The 26,009-nt window shown below is 41.9% G+C and overlaps 1 protein-coding gene across 2 annotated transcripts; it reads left to right on the top strand.

Moving 5' to 3' along the window:
- The first annotated feature begins 440 nt into the window (after window positions 1–440).
- Window positions 441–25,130, top strand: PLA2G4F (phospholipase A2 group IVF). 2 transcript variants are annotated; one of them, XM_083746795.1, is made up of 20 exons: window positions 441–665; window positions 1,763–1,835; window positions 5,421–5,557; window positions 8,971–9,096; window positions 9,358–9,398; window positions 11,473–11,515; window positions 11,906–11,972; window positions 13,278–13,447; window positions 13,526–13,639; window positions 14,489–14,526; window positions 15,136–15,271; window positions 16,071–16,207; window positions 16,980–17,202; window positions 17,658–17,772; window positions 18,465–18,602; window positions 19,695–19,802; window positions 21,799–21,993; window positions 22,240–22,406; window positions 22,618–22,804; window positions 24,226–25,130. In XM_083746795.1, exons 1-20 carry the CDS (start codon window positions 555–557, stop codon window positions 24,447–24,449), a joined length of 2,550 nt encoding a protein of 849 aa, XP_083602921.1. In that variant the 5' UTR covers window positions 441–554; the 3' UTR covers window positions 24,450–25,130. The 2 variants fall into 2 exon arrangements, with proteins under 2 accessions (XP_083602921.1, XP_083602922.1); XM_083746796.1 differs by lacking the exon at window positions 441–665 and having other exon boundaries at window positions 8,949–9,096.
- The last annotated feature ends 879 nt before the right edge of the window (window positions 25,131–26,009 follow it).

The raw sequence follows: 26,009 nt of genomic DNA, 5'->3' as shown, positions 1-26,009 counted from the left end.
ACTATTGGAAACTTTAATAAATATTCTTTAAAAAAAGAGAGAGAACTGCTGCTGTGTAATAATAATAATTTTATCATTTATACCCCACCCATCTGGCTGGGTTTCCCCAGCTACTCTGGGCGGCTTACAGCATATATAAAATTGTAAAACATTACAATTGTGTGAGGGGAACCAAAGATTTTCTGGGAACTGAATGTTTTTCAGCTGTGAAACGTTGGAGTTCTGACCTAGCAGAGAGAAAGGGAGAGAAAGCACGCCTACGTAACTCTTTGAAAGCCTGGCCTTTTCCGTCCAGGGTGCCCTGCCTTTTCCAGAAGTGCTTCCAGACCAGTCACCCTCTTTGCCCTCCCTGCTCTTCCGTCTAAAGGCGAACCCTGCCAGGTAGGCAAGCTGCACACCTGAGGCACTCTAAGCCCCGCCCCCTCCCCGCGCGCCAGGGCCGAGCTCCGTGACCGCGGCGAGCGCCAGGACGACTCGGCCCAGCCTGCGCGGAGGATTCCCCGCTCTTCTCCCGCTCTTGGCTGGCTGTGGCCGCGCTCAGAAAAAGGCTCCTCATGTTCCGGCAGGTGCTGCGGGGCCGCTTGTCGCCCCACATGCTGCCCCTCATGGCTGCCGTGCTGCTGGAGCGGAAGGGGAGGAAAGAGACGGGCTTCTATCACTGGAGGGTAATGTGAGGCTTGGGGGGAAAGTGCCGCCTGCTTCTTCGAGGAAACCTCCGCGAGCATAAGCTGTAGCAATTTTAGTTTCTCGTGTTAGGGGGCGAAGGCGGAACAAAACAAATACAGTTTATTGGGACATCTGCGGGAGGAAGGGGCTTGATTTATCTGCCTCTGTTTTAATTTTAACGCTTTCCAGCTAAATAGGGTGAGCAGGGGCGAAGAAGGAACGGCGTCCGGTAACCTTAGTGGTTGGTAGCGCCTCTGAAATTTCAGCCCTGCAAGCTTTTCTTAACTTTGCAAAGGAAGCTTCAGCGACCCCAGCGGTTCTGTCGTTTCTCGTCTTCCTCTATTTATCTCCAGTGGAGACTTGATCCAAAGTGAGAATTTTAAGCTGCACGCTTGCTTTGGGAGAAAGCCCCCTGCAATTTAGTGGGACTTCTAAGCAGAAAATGCTTAGGGATGTGTTGTTAGGGACGCTGTTGTTAGTAGATACCGCAGGAAATAGTGCAAAGTCAAGTTTACTTCTGGGACAGAAGAGCCTAGTCAGAAGAGTGTTTGCAATATCATCTGTGTAGTAGAATGAACCAAATTGTTCAGTCTATAATCACTGAGTGCTGTATTTGTTTTTAGGAATTTAAGAAACTGCCTCAGAACATAGATTGCCGGTCCATTTGCTGGTGACTCAGCCTGGCAGGGGCTGTCCGGAGTTTCAGGCAGGGATCAAACGTGGGACCTCTTGCATACGAAGCATGTGCTTTTCTGTGCCTTCTGTCCTCTGAATTTGATGGCGGTGTGGCGGGTGGAAAGAGTGTTGCTCAGCCATCCAGTGAAACTGTTTTTTTAACAAATAAAAAAATGACTGATTAGTGACAATGTCAAACCCCAGTCAGAAATATAGGCTAATATGGGCTGTGTGCGCATGTACCTTGAAAGCACATTTGAAGCATGTTTCCCTGCTCAAAGAATTCTGGGTACTGCAGTCTCACTTTTCGTTTACAATGGATCTGTTAGTACAAGTCTAGCTGCTGGGTGGAATGTTATCTTTTTGCATGTTTGCTAGGCATAGTTAATGTTCAATGTAATTCAACTTACTATCATTGCAGCGGGAGAAGCACCCTTACTATAACCTCACAGTGAAAATCCTCCGAGCCAGAAACATTAAAGGAACAGATCTTTGTGAGTGTCTGGAGACTTTATTTTGCTTATTCTCTGAACTGATCCTCCACATGTCTTATTATTGTTAACCAGGGGTCAGCAAACATTTTCAGCAGGGGGCCGGTCCACTGTCCCTCAGACCTTGTGGGGGGGGCGGACTATATTTTTTGGGGGGAAATGAACAAATTCCTATGCCCCACAAATAACCCAGAGATGCATTTTAAATAAAAGGACACATTCTACTCATATAAAAACACACTGATTCCCGGACCGTCCGCGGGCCGGATTTAGAAGGCGATTGGGCCGCATCGAGCCCCCGGGCCTTAGTTTGCTTACCCATGGTTAAGACAGTCTCTTCAGCAGATTGATTTGCTGTGCTGTTGTGAAAATTACTGAAACATATGCAAGCAAAAAGCAACGTGTTTCTAATAATGGACATAAGAAGAGCTAAGAGTCCCTTTAATTCACAATCCTGACTCCCACAGTGATGATTTGGACACCTAGAGAGCCCATCCAACTTCTTCTTGTATACACCAGTAGTAGCCACATGTCGGACTACAACTCCTGTCAGCCATAGAAAGCGTAGCCACTATATGGAAGTTGAGAACATCTGAATGGCACCATATTGGTTACCTCTGGTCTATGCTGTCTGGGAGTGTCTCTCCAGTGTTTCATACAGGTTTTCCTTGCTGTGGGTTTGGCCATGTTTAATTTAGTTTCCCTGACTGATCTGATGGAGTGGATCTTAATCATTCATGCTGAGTCTAACTTGTCAAAAGTGGCTCATTCTTTCATGACTTCTGTGGCAGCCATGGGTTTGCCTCAAATTCTATCTGAGCCAAAATATGAGGCAGCACACATTTTGGAATTGGGGTTTGTGTGGAATAGATAGGGGAAAATGATCTGTGGGTGTGGGAAGCCCTTTTTGGTTTTGTTGCTTTATTTTGTTTATTTAAAAAATTATGCTCTGCTTCCTGCACAAAGCAGTTTATAGTCTGCAATAAAAACCAACTCCACCTGACAATAAAATATAAAATACCCTGAACAAACAAGCAAAAAGCATAAAAGGTGGAGTCCATTAATAGACTATAAAACCTAAAGCAGGTCACAAAAACCTTTGAAAAACAACAAGAATTAATGTGTGCACCGGGGGTGGGAATGAGGGTGGTTATTGTTTTGTGTGTTATTACGTTATGTATTTTTGTGGTTTTATACTTTAAACTGCCCTGGGATCCTCAGATGATGGGCAATATGTAAATTCAACCAATAATAAATGAAACGTGTAAATTAAACTAGGCTATTTTGAGAAAGCTTGAGAGAAAAGAAACGTTTTCACAAAATGTTGAAAACTTAACAATGTTGGGACACGCTTGCTTTGTTTCTAAAGAAAGAGAATTGCTTCACTTCTAGAGGAAGAGAATTCCAGAGAGCTGGTGCCACAACAGTGTTAATGTGCTCAAGTAGCAGCATGTGTCACCATCATCCACAGAACTAAGTGACTGGGTTAGGGTGTGGATGTAGGGGAAGAGATGGTTTCTTGGATAACCTGATCCTGAACTGTTAGGGATTTATACGCTAGTAGTAAAAAATTGAAGGTAGACCAATAGCAAATTCGCAGCCAGTGCAGCGATTTCAATGGCAGTGCGACATCTTATCAATAGGTTGTCCCAGATATCAGCTGTGCAGCAGTCCTCTGTGTCACAGCATTGACCTTCAGGCCACCTATAAATAACATCTGCAAAAGTAGAGAACCAAATTTGTTGTTATGACCCTGGAGGCTGATGAATCCAGATGGTTTTCTGAATCTGGGGCAGGGGATGGGACTTCCCCATATAGCTTCACGTTGATGTAGAGAAGACATCCACCTAACTTGCACTTAACTGTCCATTAATGACCGTCAGCTCTAACTCTCATTTCCCTCTATTCATCCTAACTGTCAAACCATTAAACCAAAGTCTCAAGACAATTTTGGGCTGAATAGGGATGAACAAATTGAAACTTTTTTACAGATAGGACAGAAATACTGTGGAAATTGGCTACTCCAGATGGAGATATGCAAGCCATCTTAGATGTGGTTCCACTCCCTCTGAAGTACCAAGTATATGTTTGGAAGTAGTACTGGGCTTCCAAGTATATAGACATATACCAAGTATATGTTTGGTAGTAGTAGAGCTGGACCATAAAGAAGGCTGATCGCCGAAGAATTTATGCTTTTGAATTATGGTGCTGGAGGAGACTCTTGAGAGTCTCATGTACTGCAAGAAGTTCAAACCTATCCATTCTTAAGGAAATCAGCCCTGAGTGCTCACTGGAAGAACAGATCCTGAAGCTGAGGCTCCAATACTTTGGCCACCTCATGAAAAGAGAAGACTCCCTGAAAATGACCCTGATGTTGGGAAAGATTGAGGGCACAAGGAGAAGGGGACGACAGAGGACGAGATGGTTGGATAGTGTTCTCGAAGCTACCAACATGAGTTTGATCAAACTGCGGGAGGCAGTGGAAGACAGGAATGCCTGGTGTGCTCTGGTCCATGGGGTCACGAAGAGTCAGACACGACTAAACGACTAAACAACAACAACTGGACTTCATGCTAACTAGGCAAGCTCAGGTGGCAGCAGTAACTAATAGTGCTTTTTACCTATATAGGCTGATATACTAACTGATATCCTATCTAGAGACCTTGCCTCTGTTACCCATCTTGCTTGAAACATGCAGGCAGGACTATTGCAAAAATAGTTGAGGTAATGAATGTTAAATAGGGGGGAAACCCCAATAAATGTCTCTTGCATAACTTACTTTGAGTGGAATCTGGACTGTGCAATACATGCTGAATTATTATAGAACAGCAGAGAAAGAAAGAAAGAAAGAAAGAAAGAAAGAAAGAAAGAAAGAAAGAATTTTTCTGTGACAATCAATGCCTTCAGTAATCACAGATACTTGACTTTGGTCACAATTCCAAAGGAGATTTTATTCACATTTGGTAGGGGTGCCTGAAAGTTATGGTACCATTTAACCCAACATGACTACATGGTTTAAGAGTATAACATACTATGCTAATAGTGAACTAGGAAGCTGCATTGTGTTTATCAACCATGGCTAAATTGGCATACAGGGAAGACGATTCTTAACCTTCAGAATGGTGGTTGAAGATTTGGGAAACCATGAAATTATTTTGCCAAATTATCAGTCTTTTAAGAAATCTGTGTACAGCAGGGGTGAGGAGCCTGTGTCCCACGTAGATGTTTTTATATTCCAGCTCCCACAGTCAGCTAGGCTGAATGGGGTGGAGTGAGAGGATCACATGCTCCCCATCTCTGCTTTACTGACTTAATCAAGCTTGAAAACAGATAATCCTATATATTAGAAAAGAACATATTAGCACATTATTCTCTTTAGTTACATTTGTTCTACATCTAAAACCCCCTGGTAGATTTCATGAGTTAATACCACTCCCGTTCTTTGTTTTAGTATTTATTAAGCTGCTACTTTGGACTACTTTGAAAAGCACCTTCTCATTCTCTTAGTCTGCTGTTAGTTTTTTGTTTGTTTGTCTTTTGGAGAGAGAGACCCTTTCCTGGTCACATTTCTGCCCTTTCCCCCTCTAGTGTCCGAGGCAGATTGCTATGTAGAACTGCGTATGCCGACTGCATCTCCACTCACTTACCGAACGCGAGTTATTGACAACTCCAGTGATCCAGAATGGAATGAAACTTTCCACTATAGAATTCACAACGCTGTCAAGGTAAAAAAGATCAATACTTCTTGATTCAGAACAATTGCTATATTAGGTAACATTCCTTGATTTAGGAAGGAGAGAAAATGGTTTGATTTCTCCCACAGAACCAAATACCTTAATATTGAGGGGTGGGGAGTAATCTAATTCGGTCTTAAATCTTTATCGGAACCCCAGTGCCTTGTAAATCTCTTCCACCCACCCTTGCCTTACTCCTCAAATATTATTCTTGTCACCTGTCACTGATCTTACAACTGAGATAGGCAGCCTTGAAAGCCCTGTGCTGTTTGCTGTTCTCTTAAGCCTGAGAAACGGCAGGGAGGGAAATGTTCCAGTTGGCTGCTAACTCCAGACAGGTAGCAAAATGGATGGCTGATCTAATCTCTCACAGAATGCATTGCCTTGACATCTCTCTGTGATCCATAATCCCAGATTTTATATTAGCAGAGCAATCCAGAGCTAAATAGCGGAGTGGGGGTGGGGGGTGGGGAATCACAATGTACTGTACTTTTTTTAAAAAAAACAAACTTTAAGTAAAGAATATGTTCAGTCATTGTCTAACAAAATTATAGGTTTGAATTCTTAGTGGTTTGGGACCATAGACCCAAAGAAAGCTCAACAACCTTTGTGTCCCGATTTTCACTTTTTGAAATATGGCAACCCTAGCACAATAGAACAGAATAATTAAGCAAACCTCAACTTTCTGAGGCAGGCAACCCTGACATCTGATAAGTCATGAAAAGAAAAAGCCTCTCCAATGTATGGATTACACTTTGGGGTGGGGATGGGATGGGAGACCTGTGATTTAAGGCCTAATTTCATATGGATGAGGAAAGCCTGGAGGCACAGAAAGTGGGATGAAGTGGGTTTGAAGGAGAGAGAGCTGAAGCAGATAGGAGGAGTGAGAAGGGGGTGGAAGCCCTCTAGACGAGATCAGTTAGACTTTTGGTAAGAACAATATGGCAGTCCACTGGTTAGTGTGAGAGATGGGGCTGTGGAGAGAAATAGGAAAGAGGTAGCTCCGCCCACCTTTGGCTCTTGTCCTGTCCACTGCCAGTCCCACAACAGATTATCCCTGAGGGAAAAGTTTGCCCACCCCTAATTTACAGAAATGAGAGATTTTAAATGGTGTGGTGGCTGTCTATGGGCGAATACAGATAAGTAATGCTAGGGATGGGGAAGAAGGAATCTGTCCACAGCTGAGTCCCAAGTGGACTCACCTGATTTGATCTGAATCATGACTCAGATAGGTTTAGGGGACCACTTCAGAACCCACAGTCTGGCACCAGGGGCGCCGACTTATAAAAAATATTGGGGGGGCCCATACCGGGGTCCTGCCCCGGGAAGTTTTCTAAATTTTAGATGAAAATTAGTGAGTTTTAAAGTTTTTTAAAAGTATTTTAGAGTCATATGATCAACATTAGAACCCCGAAAACTCGACTCTCTATAACTCCACACTCCGGGAAACTCGACAAGCCTGAAACACTTTTTGGCTTTGAAAAAAGAAACAAAACATAAACACGCACGGTATTTTCGTAAAAAGCTAATTTAATTTACAGTAACAATTATGCTTATAGACTATTACAGAGCAGTGAATATATAACTCTGAAAAGACTGAAATGATATTTAAATAAATCCTAAACTATCATTAAAAGAATAAAACATAAAATATTGCTGTCGCACAGTAATAGCACTTTGATTAATAAGTGAAATAGCTAATTTAAGCTTACTTTGAATAAGGCTGAGGGTTCATTAAATAAAAATAATATCTCAAAGTTAATGCTTTAATACAGTTAATAAAGTTAATACAGTATGCCTAATACTGTATGTAAATACTGTAATACTGTATGTAAATAACGGGCTTTAATTGGGTCTTACACCCTAAAAATATTTAAGTATTTGAAAATAACTAATACAGTACTATAGTAATATAGAAATACAGTACTAAACTAGTACTAATATTTCGAAACTGAAAATTTAACATTCTGTATGTATTTAATTCTCTATTTATAAAGATTTTTAATATCTGACAGTGAGTTTGGAGTAGTCCAATGCAAAAATCCTGAGGATCCATGTGGATCCGTGCTTTGTAACCACATTTTTGCACCACTGTGACCCTAGGCAACAGTGGGTGCGTGATTTTTTTGGTGCAAGATGTAGCCATGAACATGCTATGTGATCTGATGGTGAATTTGGGGTGACCCAATGCAAAAATCCTGAGGATCCATGCTTTGTAACCACGTTTTTGCACCATTGCAGCCCCAGGCAACAGTGGGTGCGTGATTTATTTGGTACAGACTGTAGCCATGGACATGTAATGTGATCTGATGGTGAATTTGGAGTGACCCAATGCAAAAATCCTGAGGATCCATGTGGATCCGTGCTTTGTCACCACGTTTTAAATGGGGAGGGAAGGAAAAACACAGAAGGGACAAGAAGCACAAGAGGGGTGTGCGGAGAAGCAGCTGGCTAAGAATGCAGGGGAGGAGTTTAACGGGATGGAGGGGAGGAAAGGAAGGCAAAAGTCCCCCCCCCCCAGCCAGCCCTCTCTCTCTCTCCCACCTGTTTTTCGGCTGCCTGCGAGTCCCTAGAGCACGGAGAGGAGGAGGTGGTGGGCTGGAGCCTGCATGCAGTGTGACTAGGAAAGAATTAGAAGGAAGGACTCGATCCTTTCCTTAACCCTCTGCTTGCCAGGAGGGCAGGGGATTCCCTGCTCTTTGTTGAGTTTGAGCAAACGCAGCAACAGAAGCGGGTGGGCAGTAAGACCCTGAGGCAGAATGCAGGAAAGCAGCAGCTTCCGCCTTCCCTCCGCCCGCCCGCCCGATCTGATTTTTGCCTGATTTTTGCCCCTGCGCTCGCTCAATAACACGCACAGACATTTCCCCTTACTTTTTAGGAGAAAATATCTGCGTGTTATAGAGCAAAATTTACGGTAATAATTTTCTTAAATTATTGGGGGGGCGGAGCCCCCCCAAATGATTTTTTGAGGGGGCTCGGGCCCCCTCAGGCCCCATGGAGTCGGCGCCTATGTCTGGCACAGTTCTTAACAAGGTTATCAAAGGGTTGTATACTGCCACCATCTCCCCCCCCCCCTCTATAAATGTGGTAAAACAATTGAAAATAGGGCATTCCGCTGCCAAAGCCTGGAGCAGGCAGCATATGGGGCTCTTAATACACATACAGTAAGCCCCCCTGGGAGCAGGATTTAATCATGTTATTTTGCTCTCAGGGGGAATTATATGGAAAAAAACATGGCTTCCCCCAATGTCATCATCAGATCTTGCTGCTCACAGTGGTGGGCAGTGGATCAGCCCTGAACTTTTTCTTTTTATCTCAGAACAGCTCAGCTTTCACCTGAAATACGATATTTAATGCACACTTTCTTTCCCTACTGTTTCAGTTCTGGACTTCTGTTGTTTCAGAACACGCTTGAGTTGACACTCTTTGATAAAGATGTTCTCTTAAGTGATGAACTTACTTCTCTCGTGTATGATGTGACAGCGATGAAGACAGGTCGTCCTCTGAAACAAACATTTAAACTAAAAGAGGTTAGTTCTTTTGTTTACTGAATGGGGGGGGGGGGGAATCAGGTTCTTAGCAATGTTCTTGAACCTAACTTTGCTCCTTGATATCTAGGTAGGTTTGGCCAGGACTTCACCAGTTACTTGTATCCTGAGCTATTTTTTAGCTTGTTCCTGCTGCCAACATATCTTAGAGTCACAAAAGTTGGAAGAGACCTCAAATGCAATACAGTCCAGCCCTGTGCTGATGTAAGAAGTCTGTATGTTAATATATTTATTTATTTGTAGGACAAAGAAGAGCTGGATGTAGAGTTTCTTCTGGAGGAAAGGTGAGAGCTGCTAAATTTTCCATTGTCATGGTGGCTCAGAGGCGTAGTGGGGAGAGGGGCGTGGGGACCATGGCCTCAGGCACAATTTTGTGAGTGGATGCAAACAGGCGTCCCAACAGCAGGCTCCTTCATTGGAGCCTTGGCTGTGGCACTCATGCCTGGCCACATCGCCGCCCCTGGGTCAGACCTGACCTGGGAGAGGAGGGCAGGAGAATGGGCAGATTGCTGTTGCCTACCGTCCTCGGCCATGGTGCAGCTTGCACCCGTCTGTAGCAGCTCTGCCACCAGGTCACACCTGACCCAGTCGCAAAGAGCAGGAGAGTGGGTGACAATGAAGCCGCCCACCTTCCTTTGCCGCGGCACACCTCACACCCAGGTGTAGCAGCTTTGCCACTGGGTCAGGTATGACCCAGTGGTGGAGAATGGGGGGAGAGATAGCTTCCCCTCTCCTCCCCTGGACTGCGGCGCCCGGGAAGGCACCCTCTGTGGCGCACCCTGCTAGAATTCCTGCTCCATGATTGCAGTCATGGGATTTTTGTCTTTCACATGACGGTATATGTTTTGACTCCACAGAGTGGGAAGTGACGGAGACAGGATGTTTGTGTTCCTGTGTTCCATGAAGTGGGACTATTGTCTTTTGTTCTTTTTCTCTTTCCTGTCTGATGCTAGAGAGAAAGGGAGCCATATTGCAGTGCTCCGTGTGTGTTTATATGTAAATAAGGTAGATTAGCCAAAATGCTGAGTTGCTGAGCTCTGTTACGCATGATGCGCAAACTCTGCGGATCCCTCCGCAGTCGTTGGCATCGGTCGCTGTGATGTTCGGGCAGAAGAAAGCTTTTGAAGTTCCCAAACGAACGACCAGGAGGGAGAGAACATGCCAGTCGGGCGTGTGTCTCTGCCAGGGTCCTACTCGAGTGTAGGCTGAACTCCTGACACACACCCCTTGAGGGCGCACCCTGCATGGCCATACACTCCGCCGCTGTAGTGGCTGCAGTTCTAAACATTCAAGCAATGAAGGAAATCATTGTATTCAGTGTGGCTTCCTTTACTCTGATCCTAGAAGGTTTCTGAGCTCTTGGGGTGGCTTTTTGACGTGTACTGCAGTGAGGAAGGGGGAAGGTCCCATTGCCCCAGTGGAATCTTGCTTGCTTCTCTTTGGTTCTAAGTCTTTGTCTCGTATCACTGGCATTGCAGCCATATGCAGTTTTATTGGTATCTTGGGCCTTGCCTTTATTGAGTTATTCTAGGGGTGACAGAAATGATTTAGGTGTATATAGGTATGATTTCCCCCCCTTTCATTTCCTTCCTGGATCATTGCACATTCATACGCACAATGGCCTTTCCCCTTGCCTTTAACATCTGAGATGTATAGTTTCGGGGCCCACCCTATTTTTGTGATTACATATTTTGTAATGGTAAGTTTTAAAAACTGTTTTTAATGTTGTATTTTAAATAGCTGTCACCCACCCTAGGAAGTAAGGGTAAAGGCTGTGTAAAATACTACTACTACTACTACTACTACTACTACTACTACTACTACTGATGATGATGATAATAATTATAATGATAATAATATACAAAGTTAATGCATTCTTTCTTTTTGTCTCCTGTGTTAATTCTCATTATTGTAGCTGACTAAGCAGATTTCTATGAAATATAAACAATGCGTAATTCCTGTCCCAACAGGCTTCTTTTTTAAAAGCAGGAAGTAGAAAGCGAAGGGTAGATGTGGTGATAAGTACTGTATGTCACAGGCTCCTTTCACAGATAGTAAATTAAATATTTGATTCATGGGAATTCTGCCTCATGAGAAAGTATTCCTAAGTCACTGCTGCATTTTAAATACGTTTTAGGACCCACCCTATTCTCCTGACTGCAATTTGTTTTAAGCTGATTTGGCTATTTTCTTTTTAAATGGCTGCAACCTAGCATGGTGAAGTTGGGAAGAAATCAATATAAAATAATATGAATCCTTGCCTCAAAGCACCTGGGGGTCTTTTTATTTCCCCTCTTTTTTAATGGCACATGTAAACATATTTTAATGTTTGTTTATGGCAGTATTTTGCCTTTACAGCACGGATGCTCCTGGTGAAGTCATCACAAATGGTGTCCTTGTGGTGAGTTTTCAGAGAGCCAGATGTTTGGGAATTGTGTTTTGCGGTGTGCACACTTAGCAGGAGAGCCCTTTCAAAATCAAAGCATTTTTCCTCTCTTGGAAATACTTAGAGCAGTTAGTTTTGCCATTGTGTGTACGGGTAGAGGATATTCAAGATGAAAAGTGAGGAAGAGACGGGAGCACAGCAGTGACAGACAACACTTCCTTTTCGCTGGTGTGATCATCTCTATCTGCTCCCCTTTGGTTGTCTGCTGGGAAACTGCAGTGTGGGGGGGGGGTGGAACCAAAACATTTTCCTGGAATTCCGTCTAAACCCTTCACTGTATGAGAAGTCATGCAAAGCACCATATTTCAAAACCAGTATTTTAAAATTTTGTTTTGTTCGATGTAGGCGTACCCTTGCCTTTGCGTGCAAGGGGTTATTAACAAAGATGAAAAGCCACCTCTGAGAGAGCAGGGTAAGTCCAATTTTGGTTTTGTTCCTCTCCCGCTCTGCACAAATTTCAAAGTAGATAAACTAGGTATGCTTTAATTTGGATGTTTCATGAGTTAGTTGAAGAAGAAGAGGAGTTTGGATTTGATATCCCGCTTTATCACTACCCTAAGGAGTCTCAAAGCGGCTAACATTCTCTTTTCCCTTCCACCCCTACAACAAACACTCTGTGAGGTGCGTGAGGCTGAAAGATTTCAAAAAAGTGTGACTAGCCCAAGGTCACCCAGCAGCTGCATGTGGAGGAGCGGAGACGTGAACCTGGTTCCCCAGATTACGAGTCCACCGCTCTTAACCACTACACCACACGGGCTCTCAAGCAAGAAAGTCTATACAAGTTCTCGGCTACAGCTCATGGTTAGGAAGGGGAGAGAGCTTAACCACAATTCTTGGATGATATGCTAAGTTAAAAGTTGGCTTAGTGTGGTGTAGCACAAAAAGGACTGGGGAGCTGCAAAGCAGCTGCAGGTTCTTCTCAGGGGGCCAGTATGTTTGCATGGTCTTGTCTCAACACGTTGAGTAAGCTGTCGCTTTGTGTCACCACTTCCTTCTTGGCTCTCTGTCTCCCAGGCCAGTATGCTTCCTTGAAAAGACTGTGTTATGAAATAGAGACTGTGTTATGAAGTAGAGAACCCCTAAAGCAGTTTGCTTAAAGTGTACATTTGTTAGGAAAGAACGTGGGTGATAGGGTGGATCTAGACACAGGTTAAAAACTCTATAAATAAGTCAGAAATTAAATCATTACAACAAAAGGGGGGGGGGGAAGCCTATGTAAAAATCCATATAAACTCCTTTTTGCTCTCTGTCCCCATCTAGTGTTAGATGTTTATAACGCATCCAAAGCGTATTATTGTGACAAATGTAGCTGAGTCCTTAGTCTTTCCACCCTGTTTTTTTGCCTTTTCGGACGAAAGTGTTAATGCCTACAAGTTTTCAAAATGATACAAAAAATCGGGTACAACAATTTGAAGTCTACTTAGTCAGCTTCTTCTTTATTTCATAACCATTAATACCTAAGTGTGGTATATACATGGAGGAGGCAGTAGGCTCCATTGCTTTCAGAATCCAGATTTTCCATTAATTTAACCAAATTTCAATCCATTAATATTAATAACAAAGAGAATTTTTAATATCTTATCCATGATGTAGGAGCTTGGCATTTTGTTATTGATACTTTGGTTGCTCTGCCATCTCTAAGAGTAGTCTCTACTTACATATTGTATAGTATTTCTCTTAGGAATGCATGTCCTAAATGTCTCACTGTCGTTTTTAGGAAGCAGACTGTTCAAGCTCTCACTTCCAGGCGCCTATGAGAAGCAGTTGTCCATTCCTTGCAAATCGGACTCCGATCAGAGTTGTGGAAACTCATTTGTCTTTCATGTAGGCCAAGGGATGTGTTCAGAACTGGATGTGGAGTTAGAGCGAACCATTACCATCCTTCAGGTGAGAAATCACCACACATCCCATTACAGAATGCTTACAAACTTGTTTTCCTTATGAAATGTCTTTATTTATTCTCAGGATGGAGTGAGCCCAGACTTTGAAGAGCATAGCACAATTCTTGGATCAGGGATTGTTCCGTTGCAGTCCCTTCCTCTGGGAAAGGAAGCTGATATGGCTGTTTCACTAGGAAAGGTAACAGGATGAATTATTTTTTAACTTCATTTTAGCAATCTTGGGTTGGGTTGTTGCCGAAACTCCTCTTGCAATGTCTTTCAGGTGTAGATTGGGGTGGCTAATCTGTAGGCAGTTAAGCACATCTGGCCCCCAAGACCCACCCTCCCCCCTGGAAATTTGTCATTTAAGGGAAGATTTATTATTATCATTAGCCTTTTTGTATTTGGTTTAGTATCTCACAAGTTATGCAGACCTGATTTAAAGTACAGTGGTACCTCCGGTTAAGTACTTAATTCGTTTCGGAGGTCTGTTCTTAACCTGAAACTGTTCTTAACCTGAAGGTCCACTTTAGCTAATGGGGCCTCCCGCTGCCACCGCGCTGCCGGAGCGCGATTTCTGTTCTCATCCTGAAGCAAAGTTCTTAACCTGAGGTACTATTTCTGGGTTAGCGGAGTCTGTAACCTGAAGTGTATGTAACCTGAAGCGTATGCAGCCTGAGGTACCACTGTATATGTATTGTGTTTTCTTTCAAGTCCCCTGCCACCAAAAAGTACCACATGTTTGTGCCCAAACACACACAGATATTCACTAGGTCAATCTGTTGGCTTGGTTTTAAGGTTTTATTCAGTTAGGCACATGAGATGGTGCTGGGATTCCCTGAAAAGATATGTTCTGTGTTTATTTGCTCTGTGGGTAAGGTCCTGCAAAACTGACCCAAAGTAAGGTCTTTGGGGTCGAGGTAGCATGGGGTTAAGGGACCAAAAGGAAGATAACATTTCACTAACTGGTTAACAAGAAGAGCATGGGTTAATTAATTGGAAAATTTCCCCCGCAACCTCTTTCAGTGTGTGCTGTCTTTCATCTTAGGATTTAAGTGTGGATCTACACGTGAAGGCTGAAAAAATGTGAGTCTTGCACCCAGGAGCTGTTTTAGGGGCATAATTTTAATTTGCTTTTCTGGATTTGTGATTGCCAGCCAAAGAAAACACAGGTGCAAATGGGTGAGGATGCTGTGCAACGAGTTGGCGTGCTCTTTGAACCTTTTCCTGCAAAAGCTTCCCAGTGCAGAAGAGGCATTGCTTAGTTTCAAAAGCTATTTGCCTTTTTGGGTGCTAGAGCTGCAGGGAAAAAGACACATGTATTTCCAATGCAGTATATGTTGGATTCTCAAGCACTTTTGACTTCCTTCTTTTTCAGCCATGACTTAGCTTAATTTTTTAGTTTTTTTTAAAGTCTGTTGTCTTGAAATTACCCAAGCCTGATTTGATTTTTGAGATGAACTTTTTCAGAATACTGAAACACTTAATACACCTTTCCATTATTTTTTAAGGTAGGGGAAAACTGTATGTTTGTGGGGGGGGGGGGGAGTATATGTATTTAAGAGGAGGTGAGAGGGATATTGGATCTTGTCCCACACATGACATGCATCTCTCACCCCACCAAAAAGGTTGCCAGGCCTTTTATACTGTATATACCCACCATATTTTCTCCTTTAACACTGTCTTCTATACTAGGACAAAGGATCTTGATGTACGTCTAGGTTTTGATCTTTGTAAAGAAGAGAAACAGTTTCTGGACCAGAGGAAGGAAATAGTATCTCAGGCGCTAAAGAAGACGCTGCAATTGAGAGAGGACCTTGATAAAGAAGAGGTATGTGACTTGTCAATATGATATACAGAGCCATTCATAATTGGCTACAGCTCATAATAAAATAGGGCATCTTGTTGTTCAGGAGTTTATTCATTTAATTTCTTTTATTGCATTTATGTCTCACCTTCCCCCCCCCCCCAAGGACCTCAAGCTGGTATACATGGATCTCTCGCCTCATTTTAATCCTCACAACAGCCCTGTGAGGTAGCTTAGGCTGAGAGGCAGTGAGTGGTCCTGGGTCACCCAGTGAGCTTCATGGCTGGGTAGGGATTCAAACCCTAGTCTCCCAGATCCTAGTCCATTACTCAAACCACTGCACCACACTGGTTATTATATATCCCATATTACATATCTCATTTAATTAGGTGCCTTGGTTTTCCTAAAATATATATATATATATTTATCAATCAATCAATCAATCAATCAATCAATCAATCTTTATTACGGTCCAGAGACCCAACAGGTCTTCAAGATGGCATTGTTAGTGGTAGCAATAACTTGAGCTCCACATCAGTTTTTATTAGTTTTATCAGTCTTTATCAACCTCAGTATTTTATCTCTATCATTTGGCAGCTTTTCCTCAACTATTATATTCACAAAGTTTGAGGTAAAAGCTTGAGTTAAAAGTAAAAAGTCTCGGAGAAAGCCTTAATTAGCTCCAGCTCAGCTCAACCTAAAAATATTTAAAAATGATTCTGTCAGACAAATAGTGGAATAATAGGAATACTCTGTAACATATACAATGCACAATTTTGTTCACCTGCTTTCTCTCTCCATCCCCCCCCCCCCCGCTTTTAAGGTACCTGTTATAGCAGTCCTAGGATCTGGTGGAGGCATCAGAGCACTGACATCATTTTATGGCAGCCTGTTTGGGCTTCAGCAACTAAATCTTCTTGACTCTGTCACATATCTCTCTGGGATCTCAGGTTCTACATGGTATGTGAGCATGAAAATTCTTATTTCTTACCTTGAACCAGAGGAGGGAATAACATTTCTTCTTGTGCTCTTTGGAGTATTGATTAAAATAGTGTTTCATTCTAGCATCTGATGAAGTAAATAATTGCCTACAAAACCTTTCAGTAAGCTTAAAAGTGAAACTGCACACTTTTCAATAAGTTTTTTTAAAAAAATAGGACAGTCAGTTGATTTCCCAGCAGCCGTCCCCCCCCCCCACACTCTGTCACACTCACATTCATACAAATACACATACAAATAGAATGGATGCATCTGTAGCCCTTAAATAAAACCATATATTTCTGTACAAAATATGCTTCTTCAACTTTGGGTTTGTTTCTTAGAGTGCTTAAAAATCATATCAGGAACTCTGTCTTGTCCTGTTCATATGTCTCCTACAGCTTATCATTCCCTTTCTAAGCTAAAAAGTCTCCCTTACAGCTTCTTTGTGCTGTAGCCACAAGGGAAGAGAACACTTTCTTCTCAAGTTTATTTAGAGCTCATCCACACTTCCATTTGGCCCACTGCTTCCCCCCAGGAAAACCAGCATGGCAAAGGCAAAACTAGTTGGATCTGTGCTTAGAAAGCATGGACAAACAGAAAACCACTCAGACCCTTTCTTTCTAGGCACGGGGCGAGTCCTTAGTCTTCTTAAGCAGACAGTAACTTCTAAAATAGTCTTACTTTAGAAAAAGTAGTGAATAGCATATAAAGATTAGATTTGATGCAGAAATTTAATATTTTATCTTTGCAGGTGCATGTCAATGCTGTATAAAGATTCTGAGTGGTCCAGTAAAGATCCCGGAGACTTTATCAGCACTGCCCGGGATAAAATGTCAAGCAGTAAAGTAGGAGCTTTTTCTTCAGAGCAGCTGAAGTATTACTTTCAAGAACTGGTTGCAATGGAGAATGCTGGACGGAAAGTGTCTTTCACAGACCTGTGGGGACTTATTGTAGAGTTTTTCCTACAGCAGAAGGTGTGTTTTTCTTTTATTATGCACTTTGTGTTTTTATTTTTATGTTGTGAGCTGCCCTGTGATCTTCGGAAATAGGGTTGTATACAACTTTAATAAATCATCACCACCTCCATAATCAAATCAGGAAATGCACATACAGTCGTACCTTGGAAGTCGAATGGAATCCATTCTGGAAGTCCGTTTGATTTCCAAAATGTTCGGAAACCAAAGCGCGGCTTCTGATTGGCTGCAGGAAGCTCCTGCAGCCAATCGGAAGCCGTGGAAGCCCCGTCGGACCTTTGGCTTCCAAAAATAGTTTACAAACTGGAACAGTCACTTCCAGGTTTGCGGCATTTGGGAGCCAAAACGTTTGACTTGCAAGGCGTTCAGGATCCAAGGTACGACTGTATATGTAATATATATGCATTGCAAGTAAATTCTCAATTTGAAACCCTTATTGCCTCTCCTCTATTCAGGAAGACCAGTCAAAGCTGTCTGACCAGCAAGAAGCTGTGAAACGGGGACAGAATCCCTACCCAATCTATGCATCCGTTAATGTGAGGCCCAATGTTAGTGGTGGTGACTTTGCAGGTATAGTAAGGCAGGTGTATTTCTTTCTCATAAAATCTGTAAGTAGTGTTTTTTCTCTCTAGCATGGGCCATTTACCTGCCATTGCACAGATGATTATTTCCCTGCCCATTAAGGAGGGTGTTATGTACTGAAGTTCTCACCCTGGGCCAGCAGGGGGATACTGTAGATAGTTCAGGTCCACATATGCAAATAAGGGATCGAAAGTGACGTTCAGTGATTGGATAGTTACAGAAAATGGTTACTGTTGCGTTCTAGTGGAGAACTATATAAGCAGGCTGGCTGAACCCTTCAGTTCAGTTCTGTTCTGGCCTGTGAATAAACAAGAGCTGTTTGAAGAATCGCTGTGTCGTCTGATATGTTCACCCACAACTTAACAGAGGGTGAAGTGAAAGGATGGGGGTGGTAGCTGTGATGGAAGAGAAATAGTAAGGATAGAAAAGTGGATGATTAATTGCGATGGGTCAGGAAATACTTTGCGTAAGCCTTAACTCCTCTCATAGTATTTTGCTCTCCCTTTTTTTCATATGTCATGATTTGACAGCACAGTTTCATTATTATAGTGAACATGTGAATGCTAAACACGTGAGCAGCATATAAACTAGCCTTATTGCTTTGACTGGGGGGGGGGGGGAATACAGCAGCCTTGTTTGCTTACCTGTTTCTGATGTGGTGCTGGTATTTTCCCTGTTAGAATGGTGTGAGTTCACGCCCTATGAGGTTGGATTTCGCAAGTATGGTGCTTTTGTCCGAACAGAAGATTTTGACAGCGAGTTCTTCATGGGGCGACTGATTAAGAAACATTCTGAGCCCAGGATCTGCTACCTGCAGGGTATGAACTTTTGTACTGATTGTAAGCCAGAGACAATTACCTCATGAAGCATAATGTGTTTGATTCCTCAGTTATGGCCTACAGGCCTTTTGTTGGGTGGGTTTTGTCATGGTCTGTTATTTCAAGTTGAGAAGGAATATATTTGTGGGTCACATTAGTAGAGATGAGGGTGAGCAGGGCTGTCTTCTCCTGAGGGCTGATCCCATTTCAGGACCCTCAATTTTTTTGGAGTAGGGGCCGCTCCCCCCCGTGATGTCCCAAAAGTGTGGAGGCAAAGCGTAGAGCCAATTGTGGCATGGCTAGTTCCTCCTCCTGCAGCGAGGAAGGAGAATCGAGCTAGCCTCCCACCAGTGGCAGTTCCAGAAGGAGCCGCCAGCCAATGGGGTCACCGTGTTTAGCTCCACCCCCAGCTCCCCCTGACATTCTGATGTTGCACCCCCCTACGCTTATAAATTGCCACATCTGTGGATGAGCATTTGCCTTCTATTGTGGTTTGGCTTTGAGTCATAACAAACCATTTCCTGACAACACTCTGCTTTACATTTACAGTACAAGCTACACTGATGGTTGTAGGTAGATCTGTTGGGGTTTCGGTGGGTTCGTAGGCCTGCTATTTTGCATCTTAGGACAGTCCTCTGGCCTCTTCCAACTATCTAATCTCAAACTATTCATGAGTCGCAGCCTTTAAAAGTACTTGCTACCATATCCTTTGGCTTATATGCCAAAATGCCTTCTGAGCAATGTACAACCATGAAATCATAATTAAAATATGCAATAACAGTTGCACCTGCGGCAACTTTGCAAAAGTTAGCAATAATGTCCCAGCATATAGCTTTAAGCTGAAAACAGTTGCAGCCTTTGTGTTGCTAATGTCCTGTGCACTCTTTTGAAATAATCTTATTTGAAACACCACTAGAGGAAGCACACACAAAGAATTCAGACCTACCTCTTCAGGTGGAGAATCTGTGGTTTAATATTAGCTAACACAAGATAAGGTTGTAGCCTGTACCTTGATCATGTGTATATTTTTGTTTGCCAAAGTGGGGAGAGCCTTTAAATTTGATTTAAAATAATTTCCTAATTACTCTACAGGAATGTGGGGCAGTGCCTTTGCTGCAAGTCTGGATGACGTATTTTTGAAGGTGGTTGGTTCAGGACTGAGCTTTCTAGAATCTCTTGGTGATGTTGTCAAAGTTATTGGTAAGGAACGAAGTTGCTCTGCATTATTTTGCACAATAATATCTTTGCTTGAGAATTTGGTTTGGCAGACTATATACCTTCTTGTTAACATAATGTTGAAACTTTCAAACAATAGCCAGTCAACAGAAGAGGCATAAATTTAAAGGGTAGTTGAACTTTTTGTTCTATGAATACCAGCAAATTTTTTCTCATCTGCTAATGGGATGATTTATTCCAACTTTGTTCCTGAGAAAAGTGGAGGAGCTGCTTAATTGATTGCAAAATTTCTTACAAGGCAGGGAAACGTTTGACAAAACTGCAATTGAAACAAAGCTGTTGAGAAGAATGTGTGACCCTGCCAGGGCCAACCAGGAGTTCCTTGGCAGCATTAGAAATCAGGCCCATATCTTAAGATTGTTTTCCTGATATGTTATTTTTAGTCATCTCTCTTCATTCTAACACATGTTACATTTCTGTAATAGAGTTTTCGACTTGAATTCAGAGCATCTTAAGTTCCGCAATGAGGGTTGTGTGACTTTGGGCCAATCATCATAACTCAACTTAACATACAGTTGTTTGTTTGAGGATAAAATGTTTGGGGCAGGAGAGAGAGGGGAAGGTAAATCCATGTACCATATTTTTTGCTCTATAAGACTCACTTTTTTCCTCCTAAAAAGTAAGGAGAAATGTGTGTGCGTCTTATGGAGAGAACGCAGGCTGCGCAGCTATCCCAGAAGCCAGAACAGCAAGAGGGGTTGCTGCTTTCACTGTGCAGCAATCCCTCTTGCTGTTCTGGCTTCTGAGATTCAGAATATTATTTTTCTTGTTTTCCTCCTCCAAAAACTAGGTGCATCTTGTGGTCTGGTGCGTCTTATAGAGCGAAAAATACGGTATATCATTCTTGGGAAAAATATGGGATTGTTGCTGGTTAATGACCAGCTTGATCCCGTCCAACTCAGTTGTAGCTCCCATGTACTGCTGAAGGGATCCCAAGACAGTATTACAGAAGCTTATTTCTGTCTACTCCTTGTGCACATCTGAGTCACTCAGTGCACCAAGCCGTTACAGTGATAGGAGGTCTGTGGATGCCTCCCATATTCACAGCCAGCCCTACCTTCTCCATTTGATCCCGGAATGTAAGTTTGAGCCGATAAGAGGGGCAAATTTGGATAGGTGTGCATTGTCTTCCTGTGGCTCATAACAGCTTGGCACATTGTTTGCCTACGCAATGTGCTGCACTCCAGATGTCATTGAACTACAACTTCCATCAGCCCCAGCCAGTGTGGTCAATGGTCAGGAATGATGGGAACTGCAGTCCAACATCATCTGGGAGACACCACATTGGCTGCCTCTGCCCAGAAAGATGCCTCTACAGATGAGTGCTGTACTTAAAGCCAACAGGTTTGAACTCATAACAGTAAGTTTCACATGGTCACAGTGTCTGTGACTTTTCTTATCAATTAGCATTGGTAATACTGTAGGAATGTTTACTGGTCAATGGTGAGAATGGTATATAAAGAGCTATCAGTTACAGATCACATGGTAGCATAGTATTTACACATATGAAAGTCAGAAATGGCTGTCTTATTCACAAGTGGTGAAACCATGAGAGGTACACTTAAATTCCAAATCTGAACTTTACCCTTAAATTATTTTACATGTGGTGGAGCAAACTTAACTCTTTTAGTCTTGGTATCGGTTTTACCTGGCCTTCTTAGTAACTGTTAACGCTGCTTCCTTTGTTAATGCTGGTTATTTAAAATAATTTTATTTATTGTGTTTTTATTTATTGAGGCAGCACAAAGGGGCATTTATATATTCATATAAATGAATATTTCAACAGCAGATATACGGCAAAGTGAAATACCCAAATCTTGTGCGCATTGTTACAAGGGATCACAAAGTGTAAAGAGTGTTCATGCTAATTGAAGTATCTGTTTTCTCAAAACCTAAAGATGACACAGGCTAGATTGGAAATAAATATATATTAAAAACACCGCATGATTCATGATTGTAGATGACTGTCGACGATCCCATCTCCGGGATCCTATGAGGCTGAAGACTCGTCTGGTTATACCTGGCGGACCCTTGATACAGATTTTCCAGGACTTCTTCAAGTCTCGTGTTACAGCTGGGGAAACTTTTAATTTCATGCAAGGATTGTACCTGCACAAGGATTACATCAGGGTCAATAAATTTGTGCTCGGGAAAGGTAAAATTTATTTTTGGAATAAAAACCGACCTTCCCTAAAGTTTATAGATTAGCAAATGAAACCTGCATAGTGGGAAAATCCTCTGTTAATAGTGTCAGATCTCCACTAAAATCCAGTCAGGTGCCAAATACAGACATGGCTTTTCCTCTCTTAGTATAAAACATTCAGTTATAAGTTGAATTTCCATTGAAGGTATTGGCGGTTCTGTTTCACCATTTTTAGCATACTGTGTTGCTTTTTTCCAGGTACTCATTTAGACGCTTTCCCCAATAAGTTGACTCCAATGGAAGAAAGTCTGTACCTTGTGGATGGTGGCTTTTCCATCAATTCTCCCTTCCCTTTGGTACTGCAACCAGAGAGAGATGTTGATGTCATCCTATCATTCAATTATTCTTGGGAAGCGCCATTTGAGGTGAGACAAATCATTGTAGCCTGCCAAGTCAACTTGAGATTGTTTTTTTTTTTTTTTTTGGCTTGTTAAGTTTTCTTGGCTTTTCTTGGCTTGGTACTAGTTCAGGTTTAGCTGAAGTTTTTTCCAGTATGGTTCCAGTTCAAGCCAATGAGCATAGGAAAAAGGTGCTAATAATTGCCTGACCGTTTTTTATCTCCCTCTCATACTTCAGGTCTTAGAATTGACTCAGAGGTACTGCAAAGAACGGGACATTCCTTTCCCAGAAATAATCTTCACCAAGGAAGATAAAGAAAATCCCAAGGAATGTTATATGTTTATGGATGCTGAGAATCCCAAGGTTCCCATAGTCCTTCACTTCCCTCTCGTTAATGACACCTTCCACAAATACAAAGCACCAGGTAAGCACGTGAGCTTAAATAGCCTGCATTTTAAAGTATCTAGCTGTTATTCCCAAGTAGAATGTTGAACTGACTGAACATTTTGAACTTGATTTTGGTGTGGTCATTAAGCTGTTCCGGAGAACAGCAAAAGGTGAGGAAATGAACTGAGTGTCCTCAGAACAGTCTATTTTAAGGAGTAGAACTTGAAAATCTAAATAGAAAATTACTAATTCCTTTATGAATAAGGCTCTACCCTACCAACCAGTTCTGTCATGTATGCTGGTGATCTGGTTTAATATTTCAGTGGTTTATAATTAGCTAGTGGGATAGCATCAATACTGACTTATTATGAAGAACTTGGATCATCATTTTTGCTTGGGACTTCCAATAAAAACACACACATCTTAAACATGAATGTTGTTGTTGTTGGTTTTTTAAAATATTTTTTATTGCTCAGTTTCCACATAACAAATTATCAAGCCATATAATCACCTACATAATCCCCCCCATTTTTTATCCCCCCCCCAGGACTTCCCTCAGCTGCTCTCCCTGATTTCGCTGCACATATTTTCTCTGCATATTATAAAACTGTATATATCCTTACATACCTGTCCATCATGTTATCAACAATAAATTTGTATGCGTTTATTCAAAACCTGCCAAGGAGTCCAGTTCATTTTGTTGTATTTTTAAATAATTTGTATAAAGTTCCCATTCCGCCTTGAAATCACAGTTGTCCTTGTTTCGCAGTTTGTATGAAACATGAATGTTGTTTTTTTATAACGCAAGACACACTTTCTTGGAAATTTGGGAGAACGGGGAGCAGTTAATTTAATTGTCATGGTTAGCCAACTATTATGCTTGTTTGTAATGTGGTACAGTGGTACCTCAGGTTAAGTACTTAATTCGTTCAGAGGTCTGTTCTTAACCTGAAACTGTTCTTAACCTGAAGTACCACTTTAGCTAATGGGGCCTCCTGCTGCCGCTGCGTCGCTGGAGCATGATTTCTGTTCTCATCCTGAAGCACTATTTCTGGGTTAGTGGAGTCTGTAACCTGAAGCATATGTAACCCGAGGTACCAGTGGCGTAGCGTGGGTTGTCAGTACCCGGGGCAAGGCAAGTAATTTGTGCCCCCTAACCCGTGGATTTGCGCCCCCTAACCCTAACCCCCAGATGTTGTGCCCGGTGCAGCCGGCCCCCCCTGCACCCCCCACGCTACGCCACTGCGAGGTACCACTGTATAGTAAAATTCAGTATATAGTAAAATGCAGTCATGTTCATACTCCAATTAGCCCAAGTCAACATGATCAGTTGTCAGGAAGAATGGGAGTTGTGGCCCTCCAGATGCTGTTTGACTACAGACCCCTCATTCCTGCCTCAGAACAAGTTTGAAGGAAGGTATTCACACAATGTATCTTTTCCTTCTCCTCTGGCTGCAGGAATAGAACGTGAATCAGAAGAGGAGAAATCCTTGGGTGATTTTGTGATTGGAGGAATAGACTCGCCATACTGGACACTAAACTTCACCTATGAACCGGAAGACTTTGACAAACTGCTAGAATTGAGTCGCTATAATGTACTGAATAACAAGGAAGCTGTTTTTAAAGCATTAAGTATGGCTTTAAGCAGACGAAAGAAGAAAAGAGGATTAGGGTTTTTTTGAAAACTAGGGAAGTGAATGGATTGCAGTGCTTTTATGAAAGATCCCAGTAGAAATAAATGAATCTTTGCCGGGTCCTTTTTATGTGAATGGATGTTGCACTGCGAAATTCTCTTCTGATTGCACTGGAAACTTAAGTTTACATACAAAGAAAGCTGTTCTTTCCTTTTTCTGTTCAGTAAGGAAAATTTGCAATGGATAAAACTTGGCAGTAGGTTTCCAGTGCTACAGGTCCAATAGTTAAGAAGTCCATTTCTGAATGTCCACTGGGGTATATATTTCATCTGATATCAGAGTGGGAAAATCTGAGAACTGTTTTATATTTATTTTTATTATAATCATATTGTAAATAGTCTTAATCAAAGATTATGAAATTAATGTTACATGTTCTGCTGGGTAAAGGGATACAATTACTACACTTTGAAAGAATACCTTTGAAGAAGAAACACTGATACCGTCAAATTTAACCCTCATCTTGAGTGACTGGCATTCTACACCAGTGCACAAAGAATGTTATTTATTTTAAGAAATCACCGTGTGTTTGAATAATGAGGACAGGAGTCTTCGTATCACTGAAATTCACAAGAAAGTGAATTTTTTTTTTTTTTACAAAACTTTTGTTAATCTTTATTTTGGTAATGAAGCACAACATAACTTTTATAAATAAAAAATATTTTTCTAGTCTCCCTGTCATTCTGAGCATTTGATACATGTGCATTGATTGACTGATTGAATTTATATACCCAAGTATATAGGGTCCACTGGGCTAACGTAATGCTGGACTTCAATTGCTTAATAATAATAATAATAATAATAATAATAATAATAATAATAATAATTTATTATTTATACCCAGCCACTATATGGCCTTGTGTCATATATTCATGAACAAAGTCCTTCTCCGTGAAAATAAGCAATGTTTCACCTTTGACATTTGATTTTTAAAAAATAATATTTATTATTTTTCATACAAAAGCATAACAAAAAAGAGAATAAACAATAATAAGAGAAAAAGAAAAAGAAACATAATAAAATACTTCAATTTTCCCATATATCACCACATAAACTAAAAATTACTTAATTAAAATCCATCTTTATAAACATATCACTTGACTTCCTCTAATCTCTTCCATCTGAATTTCCTTGTAATTAAATGTAGCAGTTTCCAATATCATTATTTCATAAAACCGTATTACAGTCTTAATCAAATTTCTTAACTTTTCTTATCGTACATTTTCTTATTTATTTATTTAATCCTAATTTAATCCTAGGCCTAAATAGTTCTTTCAAGTGGTTAAAGGTAAAGGTAAAGGTACCCCTGCCCGTACGGGCCAGTCTTGACAGACTCTGGGGTTGTGCGCCCATCTCACTTAAGAGGCCAGGGGCCAGCGCTGTCCGGAGACACTTCCGGGTCACGTGGCCAGCGTGACATTGCTGCTCTGGTGAGCCAGAGCCGCACACGGAAACGCCGTTTACCTTCCCGCTGGTAAGCGGTCCCTATTTATCTACTTGCACCCGGAGGTGCTTTCGAACTGCTAGGTTGGCAGGTGCTGGGACCGAGCA

This window comes from Podarcis gaigeae (assembly GCF_964106915.1).
Source record: "Podarcis gaigeae genome assembly, chromosome: 1".
NCBI lineage: Eukaryota > Metazoa > Chordata > Lepidosauria > Squamata > Lacertidae > Podarcis > Podarcis gaigeae.
The sequence above is the reverse complement of the archived record's forward strand: the minus strand, read 5'-3'. Positions and strand labels throughout refer to the sequence as shown.